Below are 18,035 nucleotides of genomic sequence, written 5' to 3'. Positions count from 1 at the left end.
TACCCAGGTGGAGCAGTATCAAAAAAGCATCCATTTTGGAAAAGAAATATTGAAAAACATTGATTTAATTTTAACTCTTCCCCTCTCCCTTTCTGCAATCTGCTGCCTGCTTTATCATATGACAGAGACAGAAAAGACATCAAAGGCAGCCAAAGGAATCAGATTCCCACAGTGGAAGCCAGCTGTGGTGCCAGCTGTAAGAGAGTAGACCACATCCTTTGCAGAGTCAGCCTTATTTATGAAAAATCACAACAAACTGAGTTGATTTCCATGTTTTTCCTGAGTAAGAACTGCAGCATTTATCCTATGCAGATTACAACACAATTAGGTCCAACACTAGATCAATTACGTTCCTTGTTTCAGGCACAGCTTTCCCCTTGAACTTTCCTCTACTTTGACTTTTTTAGCAGCCTGAGATAAAATGATCTATGAAAAATGTCTATGAAACAAACTCGAGTGCTGGCAACTAGCTAGTTCTGGTCAAGACTTTAAAGAAGTGTTAAGTGTACCAAATTCATGGATGGGTGAACTTCAAAGACGTGTTAAAAGATACTATTGTATATCTAGACAATTCATTTGTTAGAATAGATGTTAATTGTATTTGTCTTCATCTACCTACATTCTGTTTAATGTATATTAGTGTAACTCAATTAACCTGTTGTTGCAAAGTATATTCTTTTTCATGTCCTGTAACTCTGTAATTATCTTTATATTATATGCAATTCTGCTTAATTAACATTACGTCAAAAGGCCTGTATTTAAAGATTTAGAAGTGAAGTTACTCAATGTATAAAATCTAATGAAGAATTGTTCCTGCCCATCACATTTTGTTTACATTATTGCTAAATGACCCAACTGGAATTGAAACCTTAGAACTTTGAATGAGAAGGTTGTTGACTTCTAAGCATGGGTCATTATGTGAAAGACAATGGAAAACCCACAGACTTTGCTTTTTGTCAACAAAGCAAGACCAGTGGGATGATAAAAATGCTTACTAGATTGTTTTCATCTATAAAAAGGCACACTGGGAGAGATTCTGCCTCTCTGATTTATCTGAATGCTATTGGAGGCATTCCAGACAACAGAGAGAGGGCTCCAAAAACATTTTTTTGGGAAGACCTGAGGAACTTATGAAAAGACTCTAAGAGACTGGAAGACTACTACACCTCTGCAATCATTTGGACTACAAACTCTGATCCAACTGTAATGTATTTTACTGACTTTAACCTATTAATAACTCTCATTTCTTTTTTTAGCTAATAAATCTTTAGTTTAGTTTACTAAAGAAATTGACTACCATGTATCTTTAGTGTGAGATCGAGTCAAGATGCATCCAGTGACCTGGGGTGAGTGACTGATCCTTTGGGGTTGGAAGAACCGAAGATACGTAATTTTTAGTTTTAATAACCTTTTATCACAAAGTCCTGTTTGCCTGGGTGGTAAAGAGTAGCTAAAGAGAGTAAAGGGATTGTCTGTGACTCCATGGCAAAACTAATACAGTGATCCAGGAGTATAATACAGTGATCTAGTAACTTTTGTTACTGGCTTGGTGAAATCTAATGATAGAATATACTACTAGTCTGGGGAGTCTGTTTCTGACAGTCTGACCTGAGTTTGGCACTCTTGGCTGTGAACCACTCCAGGCACTGTGACACAAACATTGGTAGTCTTGCCTCATATCATTTAGATTGGATGCCACTGTATCATTTTAAATTGGAAAAACAACAACATTAAACCAATTAAATAAAAGAGGCAACGAAATATAGGTAAAGAAATCAAATAACTGTAAAAGTTTTTAGAGGAATCTGAGCGGAACATTTAACTCAAGACCAATTTTAGTAACCAAAGTGGTTCAGTATCTAAATTGCACACGTTCCTTTGGGATAAAAAGCATTCTCTACATATGAGCTATTATTAGTAGATTGGTGTGTATATATATATATTTCGCTCATTCAAATGGCCAAAAAAACCAGAGAACATAAACTCTGAACACTATTTGAATTTTTCATAGTTCACTGAACTTGCAGTGTAATGCAAAAATTTAACAGTGACCTCTTGTGCTTTTATATCTGTTTATCAACAGCTCAGCACATCTCACAACATGCATTTGGGAAATTATTCTATCTGAACACTGCTGAGGTCAATGTTAAGGCTTTGTATTAGAGTGCAGGTTTGATGAAGTCAGGGTGCACATTGCTTTTGAGTATCTGTGGGGGATGGAAGTGACAGCCTTATGGAGTAAGTTATCAACAATTGCAGACAATCTGAAGGTGGAAAAGAATGTACAAGTATTGCCACTTAACTTCTAATGTCCTTGCTTTTAAACTTTTGGGTGAATGAGCTGAGTCCTCCCACAACCTTCACTATCATTAGATGTAATGTTATGTTGCTAATTATTGTTTAAATGTATCAAAAGTAATGATTGTACATGCAATTTTATGTTCTCGTTTACTTTGGTGAGGAGAGAATCTGCACATTTTGAGCACTACTTTAATCTAAAACCCTGATCCTGTAACTAGTTCCACAGGGGCAGGCTCCTGCGCCCATATGATCACTGACTACAGGATTGGAGCCATAGTTTGGCAAATAGCTGAAGAATGCACTCTGCATAATCCTTCCCTTGACCTGGTGGGGAGGCTTGTGTGCTCCAGTGACCCTGTGAGCTATGCTGGCAGGAGTTTTAACTCCTGCTAAGGGCACTTCAGCGGGACATGTCAAGAGACAGAAAGGGACCAGATGAAAAGCAGTCCTCTGATCCTCAAAATTGGGGGTTGAATGATAGACCAATAACCTATTCTCATAAAAAAGTTAAGCTTTAGAAACACAATGGGGAGCCATTCCAGCAAACAGCATGATAGACAAGGATGGCAGAGCCTTGTTAATGCCCTAACTGACATTTGACAGGATGGGAAAGATTCAGATTCAGACTTCATATACTAGAATTAAGAAGAAGATACATATGTTATAGCAAGTGTAATATTCAGATATTTTTATTGAAGAAATAAACTTTCCAAAGACCGATGGAAAAAATAATTTATTGCAGTTCCTTTTACACATTAGCATGAAACATTTATACATATATTTTTGTGCTGATAAGATAGATATACTATAGACAAACTTTTATTTTGTGCACAAAAGTAATTGCACTGTACTAACACATAATTGTATAAAGCAGATATTCAGAAAATATCATTGAGCTAAGAATGAATGTATTATTCCAAGAGGAATGCCCTATACATTGAAACTAATTTAATTATTCCTGACTTGTTGTCCAGAATATTATCATATGCTTCCAAGGGCTGAAACAAAATCACTTCTGAAAACTAAAGAGACTAAAACAAAAGGCTTTGCCTGACAACCTGGTCCCACCAGTGTGCCTTTCAGTGTTTATGGTCCATTGGAAACGAACAAAAGCACTGTGAGTGACACAAAATTGTCCAGCAATCTATTATGCACAAGTCAGTTGCAGTCAGTTACTATAAATCAATGAAAACTACATGGCAAGAGACCAGCATTTGGATAGAATTACATTTACACATGATTCAAATTGCAGTATTAGACAACCAACCCCCTCTTTTCAATATAAAAAATGTACATGTAGTATATACAGGTGGAAATTGTACAATAACATCAAAAGAGCTGTTGTTTCCTCATCACTAATTAGCACAGTATGTCAAGCGTTATTCCCTGAAGGAACTGGAATACCACATGATGACATATTGAAGGAAAATGGACAGCATTAATAGAATAGTTTTTATAACGATGATGAAGATAAAGAGCACATACGAGAAGCACCAGATTAAAAGGGTTAGTTATGGCACACACATTGCATAATGTTATTCAGTAAGTACTATCAGGACATAAGAAAGGTTACATGAGCCACAAAATGGGCTTGGAATACACACCCATAGCAAAAATAAAACAATATCAATAGCTGAGCCAAATAACAGCAAGAGATCCAGCAGTGAATATGATACTTTCAGGGTGGGGTAGATAGGCAAATGAGACATGCAAAATGAAGTAATACCCACAAATCATCGTTACTGCCAGACCAGTAAATTGTTTGGGACACAGCATCGCACCCTATCCAGCGTCCTGTTCCTCTTCCCCCAGCTCAGTAAACATCTTGCTTTATTTCCTTGAGTGCATGTAAGGGAAGTTTGAGAAATAAGAGAGTTTCTTTGAAACAGCAATGTGACATGCAGTGACAAAATAAGTTTGATACTTTTCATTGCGGCTTTATTATAAATAAAGAAGACAGGTCATAGTGAAGCAGGAATATTGTTGTGCCAGGATCACAGGCTTTGGGTGCCTTATTAGTCGGATTATGATAATTCCACCAGTTAGGTGACAAGTTACCCTAATTTATCCCTGACTGTCCAAGGCTCCTGTGAGCCTTGTAACAGTGAAGGCACAGGACTACCCCAGTCACAGAGCCCCTCCAGCCATTTATGCTGCAGCATGTGAAGTCAGAGAGATTGCTGTTGCAGGAGGGAATAGGTTTGGGATAAGATTGGGGAACCAGCAGTGTGAGGAGTAAGTGAAGAGTCTCTGAAAATGGGAAATACGGGGTATGAGGCACCCGTAGGGATCTTAGCAATACTTACATCCTCTGCCTCCAATATCGTGGATGCTATATTAAGTAGCCAATATTTTTATTCCCTGTTCCCTTTATTTTGGCTGCAATTTTCACCTTTTGGAAGGTTGCAAACCATAAAAAGGTAAAACAAAACAACAACACCTGAGCTTGTCTACTAACTGTGCCGTCCTAGTTCTGTGTTTTTAAAACAAACCTGCCTGTCAGGAGTGAAGCTGCAGCTGTACTGTGTTCTAAAAACATGTAAACAAGGGCATCAGGAACTGCAAAACAAGAGATAGAGCCAGCGCTACTGTGGCCAATGCTCCGTTCAGACCCAGTCCTAAAGTTGCTGAGTGCTTAAGTGGAGAACAGAAAAAGAACCCAAAATGCAAGCAAATATGGGTGCTTAGAAAGCAGAGCCTCCTAGGAGGTAATTAGGTTGCACTATGTGACTGGATGACACAGCTAAGAGGTGTCAGAGTAACAGCCGTGTTAGTCTGTATTCGAAAAAAGAAAAGGAGTACTTGTGGCACCTTAGAGACTAACCAGTTTATCTGAGCATGAGCTTTCGTGAGCTACAGCTCACTTCATCGGATGCATACCGTGGAAACTGCAGAAGACATTATATACACACAGAAACCATGAAACAATACCTCCTTAGCTTAATAGCTTAAGCTATTACCAGCAGGAGAGTGGGGTGGGAGGAGGTATTGTTTCATGGTTTCTGTGTGTATATAATGTCTTCTGCAGTTTCCACGGTATGCATCCGATGAAGTGAGCTGTAGCTCACGAAAGCTCATGCTCAGATAAACTGGTTAGTCTCTAAGGTGCCACAAGTACTCCCTTTTAGCTAAGAGGTGCTGAGCCACTACAACTTCCATTGCTATCTATTGACACTGCAAAGACTCAGGGCCTTTTAAGGTTTGTCATAACATCTCTATCCACTTGCTGAAAACATTTATCTATGTTAATTATTGTGATCTAATTAGCAGAAGATGATTTCATGACTGCCCTCTGGGATGAAGGGGATGGAAGTGGCACATTATCTCTGATTCTGATTGATTGATTCATGTTGGTAATGGAGATAAAAAAGAAGTTCACTGGTGTATTGGAGAGAACAATTAGCAGGAAGATGATCTGGTTAATTTAAGAAATCTTTTTAATCTCTAACTGATTCTATGATTCACTCCTTGCAATACGCAGGAATGCCCCTACTGGAGAGACAAAGTGGATGAGGTAATATCCTTTACTGGACCAATTTCTATTGGTGAGAGAGGCATGCTTTTGAGCTTACACTGAGCTCTTCTTCTGTGATGGGAGGAGTCCTACTGTACAGGAACATCATATTTGTGTGTGCATCTGAATTTAGGAAGAAGCTAAAACAAAAGAAATCCCTGGCTTTTATCAGACAAGGAAATAATTCTATTAGTCCACCACAGTCTGAAGGAAACTGCCCTGTAATTGGAGTGAGGCATGTCTGGGAATTCTAGGGAAATCTGCCCTAAGAGGCAGAAGGCCTTTATGTAGCACCTGGTCTGAGGTAGAGCTAGAGGCATTGCTTTATCCAGAACAAAACCGAGCTTCCCTACTTCTGGGAGAAAGGCGTAAAGGTCTATTCTCCAGCGCACATCAGGGACTTATTCCTTTGGGGAAGGTCTCTGATTAGGCCACATCTACAGAAACTGTTAGGTCAGCTATCCAGAAAGAGATTGAGCAGAACCAAAAAGCTTGAGCTGTTGTCCTGTGATAGGAGGGCTATAATGCTTTGTAAAACAAATAATTTCGTTATAACTCTTAACACTAGAGTGAAATAATCCTGTGTGTAACTCATACAATGGACAGCCCCATCACAAATTTCAGAGTAGCAGCCGTGTTAGTCGTTTTGCCGATACAGACAAGGAGTACTTGTGGCACCTTAGAGACTAACATTTGTTTGAGCATAAGCTTTCGTGAGCTACAGCTCACTTCATCGGATGCTCAAATAAATTTGTTCATCTCTAAGGTGCCACAAGTACTTCGTTTCTTTTCCTCATCACAAAATTACACAACATCTTTTAGTGAAAATATACCTAATGGTATTCTAAAGGTACTGTGCTCTACTTTCTATTAGTGTTTTAGAAATAGCTAATGATTTGTGAAAGGGTAAATGAAAATGAGTCAGCAGAGCAGCTCATTTATATGGACATTTTAGTCAGTTGTCTATTGTTAATCATTTATCTTACAGTAGCATCTAGCCTTCTGAGCAAAAACCTGAGAACCATCAACTCCTGAGTTCTAATGACATCTCTGACTGTGGCTATAAGCAAGTTACTTACAGCCAAATTGTCAAAAGTTGCCATTAATCATGGGTTCCTCAATTTTTAGGAGTTCAATTTGAAACACCTTAGACTTGGTTTTCAGAAGTTCTGAGCACCTGTAACTCCATATGAAATCAATGGGAGCTGCAGGTACTTACTGCTTTTGGAAATCAAGCCCAAGGTGTCTTTAGCTGGGTTCCTTTGCCTCAGTTTCCTCCTCTGTAAAAGAGGATTAACAATGTTATCTTTACCTACCTACCTCCTAAGGGGGTTGAGAGAATAAATAAGTTAGTGTTAATAAAAAGCTTTTTAGATAATTGCTACATAATGAAAATACTAAATATTATTAATACCAGAAGCAGCCTTGATATATGTACCCTTTCAAAATCTATTTTAAATACATGTCTAGGCTAAAGTGGGTAGTACCCACCTGGCTGTGCATTTCTCTCTAATGTTACATTTAAAAATAACACATGCTTGGTTAAATAGGATCTCTATTGCTAATAATGTAGGGAAAAGTGAAAAGTGTTTTGATAAAACCTCTTTTACCGCTGACTATGGATCTCAAAGGGAAATGTCAGTCATATGAAACTATGGTATATTCTGCAATGGGTATAAAACACAACTAGCAAAGTATCATCAAAAGGCGACACAGAGAATATTCATGAAAGTTACGAGTCTGTGCTAAAGACTATAGATAAGTTTTCTAGAGAAAATACAGACTGTTCTCTGAAGTACATTGTCCTGGAATAAGAAATATCAACATTTAGTAGGTACCATTAAAAAGTCAGCATTTGCTTGCTCAAATACTTGCAGTAAGAACTGTGGGTAAAATTTGCAAAAGTGACTAAGTGGCTTAACAGCCTAAATCCCATTTTCAAAAGAGATTTAGACACTTGGGACTCTGAATGAGACTTAGGGTGCTAAGGCCCAGATTTTTAAAGGTATTGAGATGTTGCTCCTTAAGTCACTTCTGAAAATGGGATTCAGGCTCTGAAGTTACTTCAGTGCTTTTCCAAAGTTCTGCCCTGTATCTTCCTAAACTAAACATGCAACAGCCTCTGTCCAGGCGGGAACCCTGTACCTGCACAGAGCCCCACTGACTGCAATAGGGAGCCCATACAGCGGTAGTTGCTGGACTGGCATCTAAAAATAGAAGAGACTGCAGTATTTCACTCACTGCAGGCAGGCAAATGGAGAGTTTTCAAATGGAACTAACTATACATGTCAGCTAAACAGAGATGTACTGCATATTACAAAGTCTAATATAATAGAAAAATCTGTAAGGACAGATAAATATTTAAACACTTGGCATTCCCTCAAGGACTTTTTAAAATACAGAAGTATTTTTTTAGAGAATGCATAAACAGCAAAGATAAATAATCAAGACCTTTCATCTGCTGTCAAGACAGTAAACACATTAATGGAACAACATTTTACAAAATGGTTCATTTCTTGTAGGGAACATTTAGTTTTGCAAGTGAAAATGGTTCTCAGTGATTTAGATTAAACTTGTTGTATTTATGCCTTGTTTTAAAAAAGAATTACTTTTTGGTTAGTCATACCTCTGTCTCTGTACTCTTTCTGGACAAAAACCAAACTTGCATTGGTTCTTTTTTACCCTTCATGGAAACAGGGCCTCTGTGTTCCAGGTGAAATTGAGGATCTGAATTTTCTGGTGACATAAGACACCTGAAATTAAAAACATTAGATTACCCCTCCACACACACAAACATACAGAGAAAACATTAAACATGCTACATCTGAGGGCACATTAATTACATTGTCAGGCAATACTGTAGGCTGGGCTTAACATGAATAATTGGACATGGGTGAGGACTCATATCCTGGGACACTGGATTAGGGAGATAAATTGATCAGTAGTTTGGAAAAAGAATATTTGTATTAGCTAAGATAAGGGGAGGGGGTGGGAAACACCCAGGGAACCATTTACAATGGACAAGGTAACAATGGATAAAATAAGCCTGGAACATAAGATGAGGCAAAGAGTAAGTCATTCATGGACAGTGAGTATACAGAGCATTCTTTACAGGTGTTGGTTCCTACAAAGTAACCAAGCCAATCCCAAAACATGTAATGAAATGTATAGTGAATGCAATGAAATGTGTAAATGTATATAAAGGAAGAAGTTTGCTGGGTAACTTTGGATGTGTGGTACCCTATGTACCAACCCCCTACACTTGAGTCTGGTCAACTCAGTGTAGCTTTGCTTTATGCCAAATAAAGGAACCTGAGTGACAAGCCTGAAGTCCGACTGAATTCTTGGGTAACCTGAGTGGAAGATGTCTCAGGGGAACCCCAACAAATATCTTAAGGCGATTATCATGTCTCACTACAAATTCCTGTGGCTGAATATAATTGTTTCCTATGGAAATAGTGATTCATGGTAATGTAACTTGACACAACATTTCATGAAAATACATGTGCTGTAATGTACTGAGTGGGATTGTCACTATCACCACTAAAGTTACTTTAAAGTTACATTGATAAAGTTGTTTCTTTTGAAATTCTTATCAAGAAGGGGTTCTGCATTTCTCACCTGTAGGTGTACTCAGAAACATTGATTTTTCCTTTTGCTCCAGTGGTTTCTGTTCTGCTTGTTAGATTAACAGTGTTTCCAAAGAGACAGTAGCGGGGCATCCTTTGGCCTATGACACCTGTAACCACCTCCCCAGTGTGGATACCTATTGTTATCTTTAACAAGAAAAAGCAAGTTTGAATATTTTAAAGTTCATGATCATTTTTACTAACTTGATGTTTCCAACTAAATACATATAATATGCATTTTCTAAATGCTGGAGTTTATCTTTTATAAGACACCAGTCTTGATTCTTTTTCACCTTACACCAGGTGTAGCCATTTACTGCTGTGCAGACTGAGTGTAAAATGCTATTCATTCAGAATGGTAGAATTCTACACCCATTTTGCACAGCTGTACATGACTATACAAGGTGCAAGGCAGTGGAAAAATCAGGCCCACTTTTTCAAAGCATAAGGACAGATTCGCTGGAGAATTATCTTGGCACAGGATACTGATCACTGCAGGCTCTCTTATGAGGCTCTCTCCACAAATCCTGGTGCAGAAGTGTGCTGGTGGTGGGGAATGGAGACTAAGGGCCCCAGTGGAAGCTGTTAGGATGATTCTGTGTGGTACTATCTAAGATTCTATGTGGCCTCCAGGGCTATCTAAGTTACATCAGGTGCCATTTCAACCTCTGTAGCAGTCCACAACTGAAAGGACACAAAGGTGGCTTCACATCACCATAGTCCCTTGCCCAGGCTCTGAGTTGTGTTGCACCCCCCAAAGGAAGAGCATAAGAATACACTCATTGATTTTAATGAGTTGTGAGTGTAACTCAGAGCAGAATTTGGCTATGTGCATGCTACCTAAGCCAGCTGGAGACTTCAAACACAGAGGTTTACATATTAGGTGCACAGGACATAAGGTGACTTTTATATCTATCTGTCTACCTACCTACCTACGTTCTTGTTTTAAAAAAGGAACATAAGGATTTGGAAGTTAAAACTTAAGAGTAATGAGCAACTTTTACGTCTAACATATTGCATACTGTCTTTATAAATGCTAACTTCTAATCTGAACTGAGCACACAGATACATAACTCAAAAATCTCACAGTGTGAACACATCTGCAAGGGTGATAGTGTGTCTTCCTTTTCCTTTCACCAAGTCCATTGCCTGAAATTAATGACTAACTCCAAGGTTATATGATATATATATGATCACCAAGGTACACAGCACATCTTGGATAGCACAGGACAGTACTTATGTTAGTAATAATGTCTGAATTACACAGCTTTTTGGTAAAATCATCAGGCCAAAGTCTCTGTTACAGGAGCATATATCCAATGGAGCTTCTCCAGAGTGAGAGCCCACCTCTTGTTAAAATAGTTCTTCTGTGAGATTGTTTTATTTCTCCTGCATTCAGAATAGTCTCTATTTTTGCTAACGAGGGGCATGATTCCACTCTGAGGAAAACTGGTGTAAATAATGAGTACCTCCAATGGAGCCTTGACAAATGGCCTCTTTCTATAAATGATGATTGAATTATTCATAATCATGCCTAAAGTAATCAAAAGAATGGATGGGAGTAATATTATTTTAAAAACAAATAGTTTGGTTCCTGTTTTGATTAAATTAAGCAGTTATTGAATGAAGTACAAGGCACCATCCTACATTTTTTCCATAAAGATTATGAGGTACATTGTGACTCAGAATTAAGAACTTGTCCCTTTCCATTAAACCCTGTACATATACAAACTAATTGGGAAAAATCTTGCAATTATTTCACTACATTTTTAACAAAGCCCAATTCATCTCCTGTAACAATTGGCTCCAAATTTATAATTATACAAGAACATGAGCCAGCAGGATTTCTTACTTATGGAGGATCCCAACAATTTAATATATAATGATTTTATTCAGTGATAAAAAGGTCACAAGTGAATCATGTGTTACATACACTCAAAGAACCCTACAAAGATAGTATTTGTTCAGCGGGGTTTTTGTGGCTCAGTTTCATACAGACATGATGCTTATTGGCAAAGATGCTTCTCACTATGAAGAATGGGCTAAGTCCTTTAACAGACTTCAGTTATTGCAGAGCATCAGATCAGGCCTTCTCCACTTCTATGCTCACAAATCCAGTGAAACATCCAGGAGCTAATACACTACTGTCAGATGCAGGGGCAATTCCATTCATGTACACAGGAGTGTGCCTGTTTATCCTGTGATTATTTTTCTGAAAATGAGAGATTATTGCAAGACCTCTAATTTGGTGTTAATTCAAAATGTAACTTCTAGTAATCACAGTACTGCCATTCTCCACTTCAACGAATCCCTATGGAAACATACATTGCTCTAGAATGAAATATTTTCCCATGTCGGCTGGTGGCTCTGAACCAGAATCAAAATGGGTTGTTGAGAGAATACTATCGTTCTATACTCTGTGCTTCAAGCAAATATATACTGCACTCAGATGGGCAGTCGCAGCTCGCACTGAAATCAATGGCAGCCAAACATACATGGCCATGGGCAGAATTTGGTCCTTAAGATTGGTAAACACAATAACTATGTTTTGGGATTTTGTGGGAGATTAGTTATATCACACATATATCTGTTTCTTCATATCACTGAAAAGATCACTCATCTTCTAGCAATAATAAAATTTGTGAAGGCTGGACCTTGAGTTTTATTGTATTTCAGTGGTAGTTTTTTTAAAAATTCAACAAATCTTTACTGAATCCTAGACAAATACTAACCTGTACAGGCTCTCCATCTACTTGAACCTGTCCTGCTATTTCCATCATATCCAATGCCAGGTGGCAGATAGATCGTGCATGATGAATGCATGGCTCTGGTAGACCACTCACAGTCATATACTTGTCTCCAACTGTCTCCACCTATCAAAACATGTTTGGGAATTATGCTTCAAAAAGCTAGAGCTACTGTGGTGTTTCTTTTAAGATTGCTAGACACTTCAAATACTTTCCCCTTCTTTCCCCATCTTTTTCTATATTCCTAACACATCCTTGGAGATTCATGTATACAACTTCTTAAAATTAGTTGGGAGAGCTCACTACCCATTGATTAGCAGCTTATTCTACCTTTATTTACCTAAAAGTACTTATTTTAATAATTCCATGCATTTATTTCAATGTGCAGCGTTCCAAATAAGAGTTCTTCACTGTATATGTTGGTAAAACTAGCAGTGGACATATTCTTTTCTTCGCTGTGGACTAAATCAACACCAAAGTTGTAAAAACATCTAAAGTCAATGGACTGAACTGAGATTATATTTATTTTATGACACTACCTTATAGCAACACAATAGCAATGCCCTAAAATCTCATGTTTACCTTATAAACGAACGGATTCCTTCGTGAATCAGTCAGAATATCAAATCTTGTGTAAAGGTCATTTAAAAGATTAACTATTTTCATGGCTCCCTCTCCAGAGGCATGTTTACTGCAGAATGCATTGAATCCAACTATGCCACTGAAGAGAATGGTCACATTATCATACCGCTTAGCTGGCACAGGACGCTTGTGTCTCAGTTCATTTGCAACAGATGGTGGAAGGACAGAATACAGCAATCTAGACAGGTAAAATAAGTAAGGGGTATGAGAGGGAGAGAGAGAGAGAAAGAAAGAAAGAAAATGAATAAATGTATTATTTAAGTATGACCCTGATATTTCCATAAGGGATTATTATACATTAATGATTTCCAATAGTTAAGTGATGTACGAGGCTTATAAAGGAGTCTATTCCTTGAACACCAGGCTCTGATATACATCTGTGTGGTTCATATGGTTAAAGCAATTACATTCCAAACACACGTGCTAATAGGTCAAAGCCACCACTTAACTATGAAAAAATATATACAAAATTCCTTGGACATAATCTGTTAAGATACCTGGTACTACTTTTTCTTACTCCTAAAGTATGTGGGCCAGATCCTCAGCTGGTGTAACTTGGTTTTGCTCCACTGATTTCAATGGATCTATACCAATTTACACAAGTGTCGTATCTCATCCTTAGGGTTTATTACATTTTTTCAACAAATCGAACAGTTCATATGACAAAAAGAAAAACAGTGTATATTGTAAATCACAATGCAAATTAAAAACTAAATCATACACATAGGCCCATATTCTACCCTCATGTTCACCCCTTTTCAGCTTTTCATCTGCCTCTGTACAGAACTCAAACTCAGCAATTTGGCAAAGCAGGAACAATTCAGGGCTTAGCAAAAAAAATCTGATGGTAACTCAGATAAAATTATACTAATTTTCAATCTAAAATTATCCATTTTAAAGTTCTGGCAGATCTCATCGGTTGTTCAGCCTGCAATAAACATTACAGGCTAAGACAGACATGAAAGCTAAGAAGAAAGGAATAAACAGGATGAGAAAGATGAGGAAGAGAGATAAGAATAATGGATAGATGTATTTCCCTAAAGAATAATAGATAGAATTTTCTAAGATTACTTTATTTTAAACACATCAAAGTGTTCAGTCTCAATTACTGGAATTATTTAAACTGGTTTAACACATTCTTGATCTCCCTATGCAATTCTAAACTCTCTTGCAGCTTATGGGTATGATTGTGGTGCCTTCTGCATGTGTGGAAAAAGGGAGGGAAAGAGGGTGTGAGGAGTTTTTCCTCCCTTTATGCAATGGCACACAAGAAATCATGTGTCTTGGTCCTTGCCATCAGCAAGTACAAGGAATGAGGTAGAGTTTTGGTGTCAGGGACAGCAAATCCAAAAGAGAGATTTCACTGGAACTACGTACATGAGCAAGGGCTACTTTCATAAGTAAAGATTGGATGGCTGAGTCCTATTTCTATGCTAAGTTTCAAACTTCTGTCATTTTTGCTGTAAGTCTGTTCTGAAAACCCTGGGCAGAATGGTTCTGCAATCTGATGGTACTAACATCTATCAGACTTAAGTGAGTTTACAAGTAAGTAAACGTGGCAGGATTGGACCCAAAGTCCTGACTGAAGAGTATATGCTTTTCTAGATTTTGGTGAGGAAGGGAATAATTTATAAATACAAGTTAACAGCAAAAGAAAAATCACCTCTGAGCATGTCCAAAATGCATCCATTTAAATATTATTAAAGCCTTTTTTGACATCGCTCCATGTTTTTTCTCATTACATTTTTGAGTATTGGGGCTGATGCTCTCAGACTGCTGCTCAGAGGGATACCACTCCTGCAATCAGCCCTGTGCAGGTGGCATCCTCTTCCTGCATGAAGTTCCATTAACCACAATGGGACACTGTGTGAGGATGGGGGGTTGCCCATACAGATCTGATCACAAGATCCTACCCAAGTTTGGGTCAGGGAGATTTTAAATGCCTCACTCAAACTCAAATAGCATATGCCTCCAAAAAACAAACCACATCAAAACAAAGAACTGTATCGATACTATAGAGGAGACAATCCTTGGCATGAAGAAAATTTTGAAGTTTTTAACGGATTCCACAATATACTCGAAAATTTAAACTTTCATTTTAAAAAAGGTGATCTTATACTGATGTGCTGCAGCCCCTCAAACCAAGTCTTGTAGAAAAATGTCTCCAGCTAAACAAGAGAAGCAGCAAAGGTAGGAACATTCCACTCTCACACCTATTCACCTCAGTGAGGTGTGAAATTTAAAGCCTAACTGGGACAATTTAAAAGCTAATATTTTAAAATAGATATGTTTTATTTGTTTTTTAACAAAAGACTCAAATTGCATGCAAAAATGGTTTGGGCAAAGTTAAAAATTAGAAATGCAAAAGCTACACTTCTAACAGTGGAAGTTGTGCATTACACAGGTACAGCATTTTCACTTCCTAGTTTCCTATTTTAATGTGCACCTTGAAACTATTACCGCAAGGTATGTCTTTAATCCAATATTGTATATAGATGCCAAAAAACATATAGGATTTGCAACATGGCTCAATTAACACTGTCACCAGAATCCTAACTTTTAGATTTTCTGATTTTTTGTGCAACCTTTCCGTTGCATTAAATATAGTTGTGGACTATTCTCTGGCGTGTGTTATAGCAATAATTCATGGTGCCTTTCCTATTGGCTGCCAAACAGATTACTGTTCACTGATGGTAAAAAAGTGTTTCTATGAGTCAAACAAAACAAAACAAAAAAAAAGCGGGCTTTTTTAAAGCTTCCTTTGTTTTCGAGTTCCTCAACTCATCATTTCCTTGCCACTCATTTACAGCGACAGACACTACTCTACAGGATAAGCAATAGGACAACAGACTTGATGGCAGGACATTGTCAACATCCCTATTAGGTACTGACAGACCAGGAGAAACTTTGCTACTATAACACTGATGAGTATTTTTCAAATAGGACATTTGACTGCTCGTCAAATCCTGCTTGTCTCAGAGCCAGTTACTTAATTTACCAGTAACTAGTCTTCTCTCTGAGTCCTGTCTAGAAAACATTATGTAATAGTAATAATTTGCATATTCAATGTATTGTGCACTAGTTCACCTCTCACGAGGCACAGAAAAGCCAAATTCATAGCATCATACCATAACAGGACTTTAAATAGTCTTTTATTTTTGTCTGCCTCTAGACTGTAATACAGTTTTCAAATAAGAAAATCAAATTCCTTGTAGCCTGGTTGTGTTTTCTGTCATTTTCAAATTTAAATTTTCATAATTAAATGTTACATATGGTAGATCAAGAATGATTTAATACTTTATTATAACTCTCAATGTTATTTCAACTAGTCTGATCCCTATGAATTATCTCCTTTATTTACAGGGCACATAGTAAGTTATAGTGATTTCTGCATCACTGGCACTTTGTCACTAGCTCTGCAGCCTCAGTAAGATGCTTTCCCGGAACACTGCTCTCTTAGGTCATTTCTAAAGCTCTGGGGACTGTTGCTTTGCTTTAGTTTTTAGCTCTCTACAGCAAAGAAGGGAAGGAGTCCTTCAGTTTTCCATGCATGTGGTATTCTATATTGCAGCTAATGTTTGAGAACCTTCAGAATATACAACATTATAAAGACAAAAAAAGTTTGTGCTCTCTTGGCTCCATAATTACCAGCTGTTTTGTTCCAGTTTAAAACGGGGAATTAATTCTTACGTGTCTGTCTTTTTCTTCTCGTCTTCCAGTGCTCTTAGTGTGTGCTGAAGTCTGTCTGTGAGGATCTCCAGTTCTTGAGTCAGCTTGTATTCCTCTCTGAACTGCTCTCCCAAAAGGACTAGGTCACGGGTAGCATCATGCAACGGAATGTCACTCAGATATAACCCTCTTCTGGTTAAATCATCCAAGTTCATCACACTGTTATATAGAGAAATGTATTTCACTGGAAATGAAATGCACTTTAAACTAAACTTGCCTAAGGAATCCTTTAAAATATTGATTAGTAGCAGGGGTTGGGGATAAAGGGGTAAATAGTGAGGTAGTACATTTAATTAAATGATTGAGAGTACAGTAAAACAAGTAGCTTCCATCAACTATCTTGTAATTGTACGCACTAATGCATGTCTTTTTATTGTACATGTGCATACAGAGCCCTGACTAATACATTTTGTAAATGTCTAAAATAACACCCCTGCTCAATAATAGCAGTGCTACTGTAACCTACTGTTCAGCATGTGTTACCAGTCTCCCACCTGTGCCCACTCCACAAAGGATATGAATGTGTTATCTCACTGCTACAAAACTGATCCTTTAGCAAAACTATAGAGTTTTATGCTTTTAGCTCTGAAGGTCCTCAGTTTAACCCCTCGTCACAACCAAGATGACAGTTGTCATGCTATGACATGAGTCCATTACATAATTTATTTTCCGAACTAATTTTCCAGCTGATTCTTAAACATCATTGCATCTCACTGTGAAAACTGCATTGAAACCGCTATGCAAGCATATCGCCAGATGAGAAACTGATTCCTACTTCTTCTTAGGGTTATGAAATTCATAAACCAAATGTCATGACTTATTAAAAAACACTCAGTTAATGAGGTGTTCTGCTTAAAAACAGATGGGATAATATGTACCAATGTTTGTAATGAATGATTTTATGCATGCACCACATTCTGTTCTCTACGTGCAGCTCCCTTATATCAGTGGGCTTGCACCACTATAACTTAGAACAGAATCTGGTCCAGTGTGTTTCTGTAGTCATACACATTTAGAGACACTCCTGCAATTTGGTGGCTATTCAGTATTGTCAGTAGAGTACTCTTATTGCTTAAACTACCTTGGAGAACAAAGAAAGAGAATACTGTCTGCTTCAGGTAAGTAGATCATTTGACCTTTGAGGCGTAAGCAGCTGATTTCCGTGCCAGTTAGTTCATCTTCACACTCCAACTTTTCTACATCCAACAGTCCTTCCTTGTAATGAAAAAGTAATAATAATTAAACAACAATAATGATTCCTGTGTTACTTCACCAGGCACAGGTGAAGTAACCTTCACTAGAGGAAAGCTCAGGATGTCTGGAATCGATCCATGAAGCATAGACTACACTGAAGACCAAATGAACTTGTTTCTTGAACATGCCAAACTATACTAATTAAGTTTTCTAAGGTTTCCTATCTCAATTACTTTAGTGCAGTGGTTCTCAAATGAGGGCCACTGCTTGTTCAGGGAA

At 37.8% G+C, this 18,035-nt stretch overlaps 1 protein-coding gene across 2 annotated transcripts in view; it reads right to left on the bottom strand.

The window, feature by feature from the left end:
- Nucleotides 1-3,019: 3,019 nt before the first annotated feature.
- Nucleotides 3,020-18,035, bottom strand: part of GUCY1B1 (guanylate cyclase 1 soluble subunit beta 1) — a 63,203-nt gene continuing 48,187 nt past the window's right edge. For both annotated transcript variants that reach the window (XM_073341438.1, XM_073341439.1), the window contains 7 exons: nt 17,644-17,777; nt 16,524-16,721; nt 12,774-13,011; nt 12,177-12,317; nt 9,437-9,591; nt 8,442-8,568; nt 3,020-4,138 (listed from right to left, as the gene is read on the bottom strand). In XM_073341438.1, the coding sequence (XP_073197539.1) occupies nt 4,115-4,138; nt 8,442-8,568; nt 9,437-9,591; nt 12,177-12,317; nt 12,774-13,011; nt 16,524-16,721; nt 17,644-17,777 (1,017 nt within the window). In that variant the 3' untranslated portion in view covers nt 3,020-4,114. The remainder of the gene's footprint in view (nt 4,139-8,441; nt 8,569-9,436; nt 9,592-12,176; nt 12,318-12,773; nt 13,012-16,523; nt 16,722-17,643; nt 17,778-18,035) is intronic.

The sequence above is a fragment of the Lepidochelys kempii genome, chromosome 4 (genome assembly GCF_965140265.1).
Source record: "Lepidochelys kempii isolate rLepKem1 chromosome 4, rLepKem1.hap2, whole genome shotgun sequence".
NCBI classification, from domain to species: Eukaryota; Metazoa; Chordata; order Testudines; family Cheloniidae; genus Lepidochelys; species Lepidochelys kempii.
Note: the sequence above shows the minus strand (reverse complement) of the source record. Positions and strands in the feature narration are given on the sequence as shown.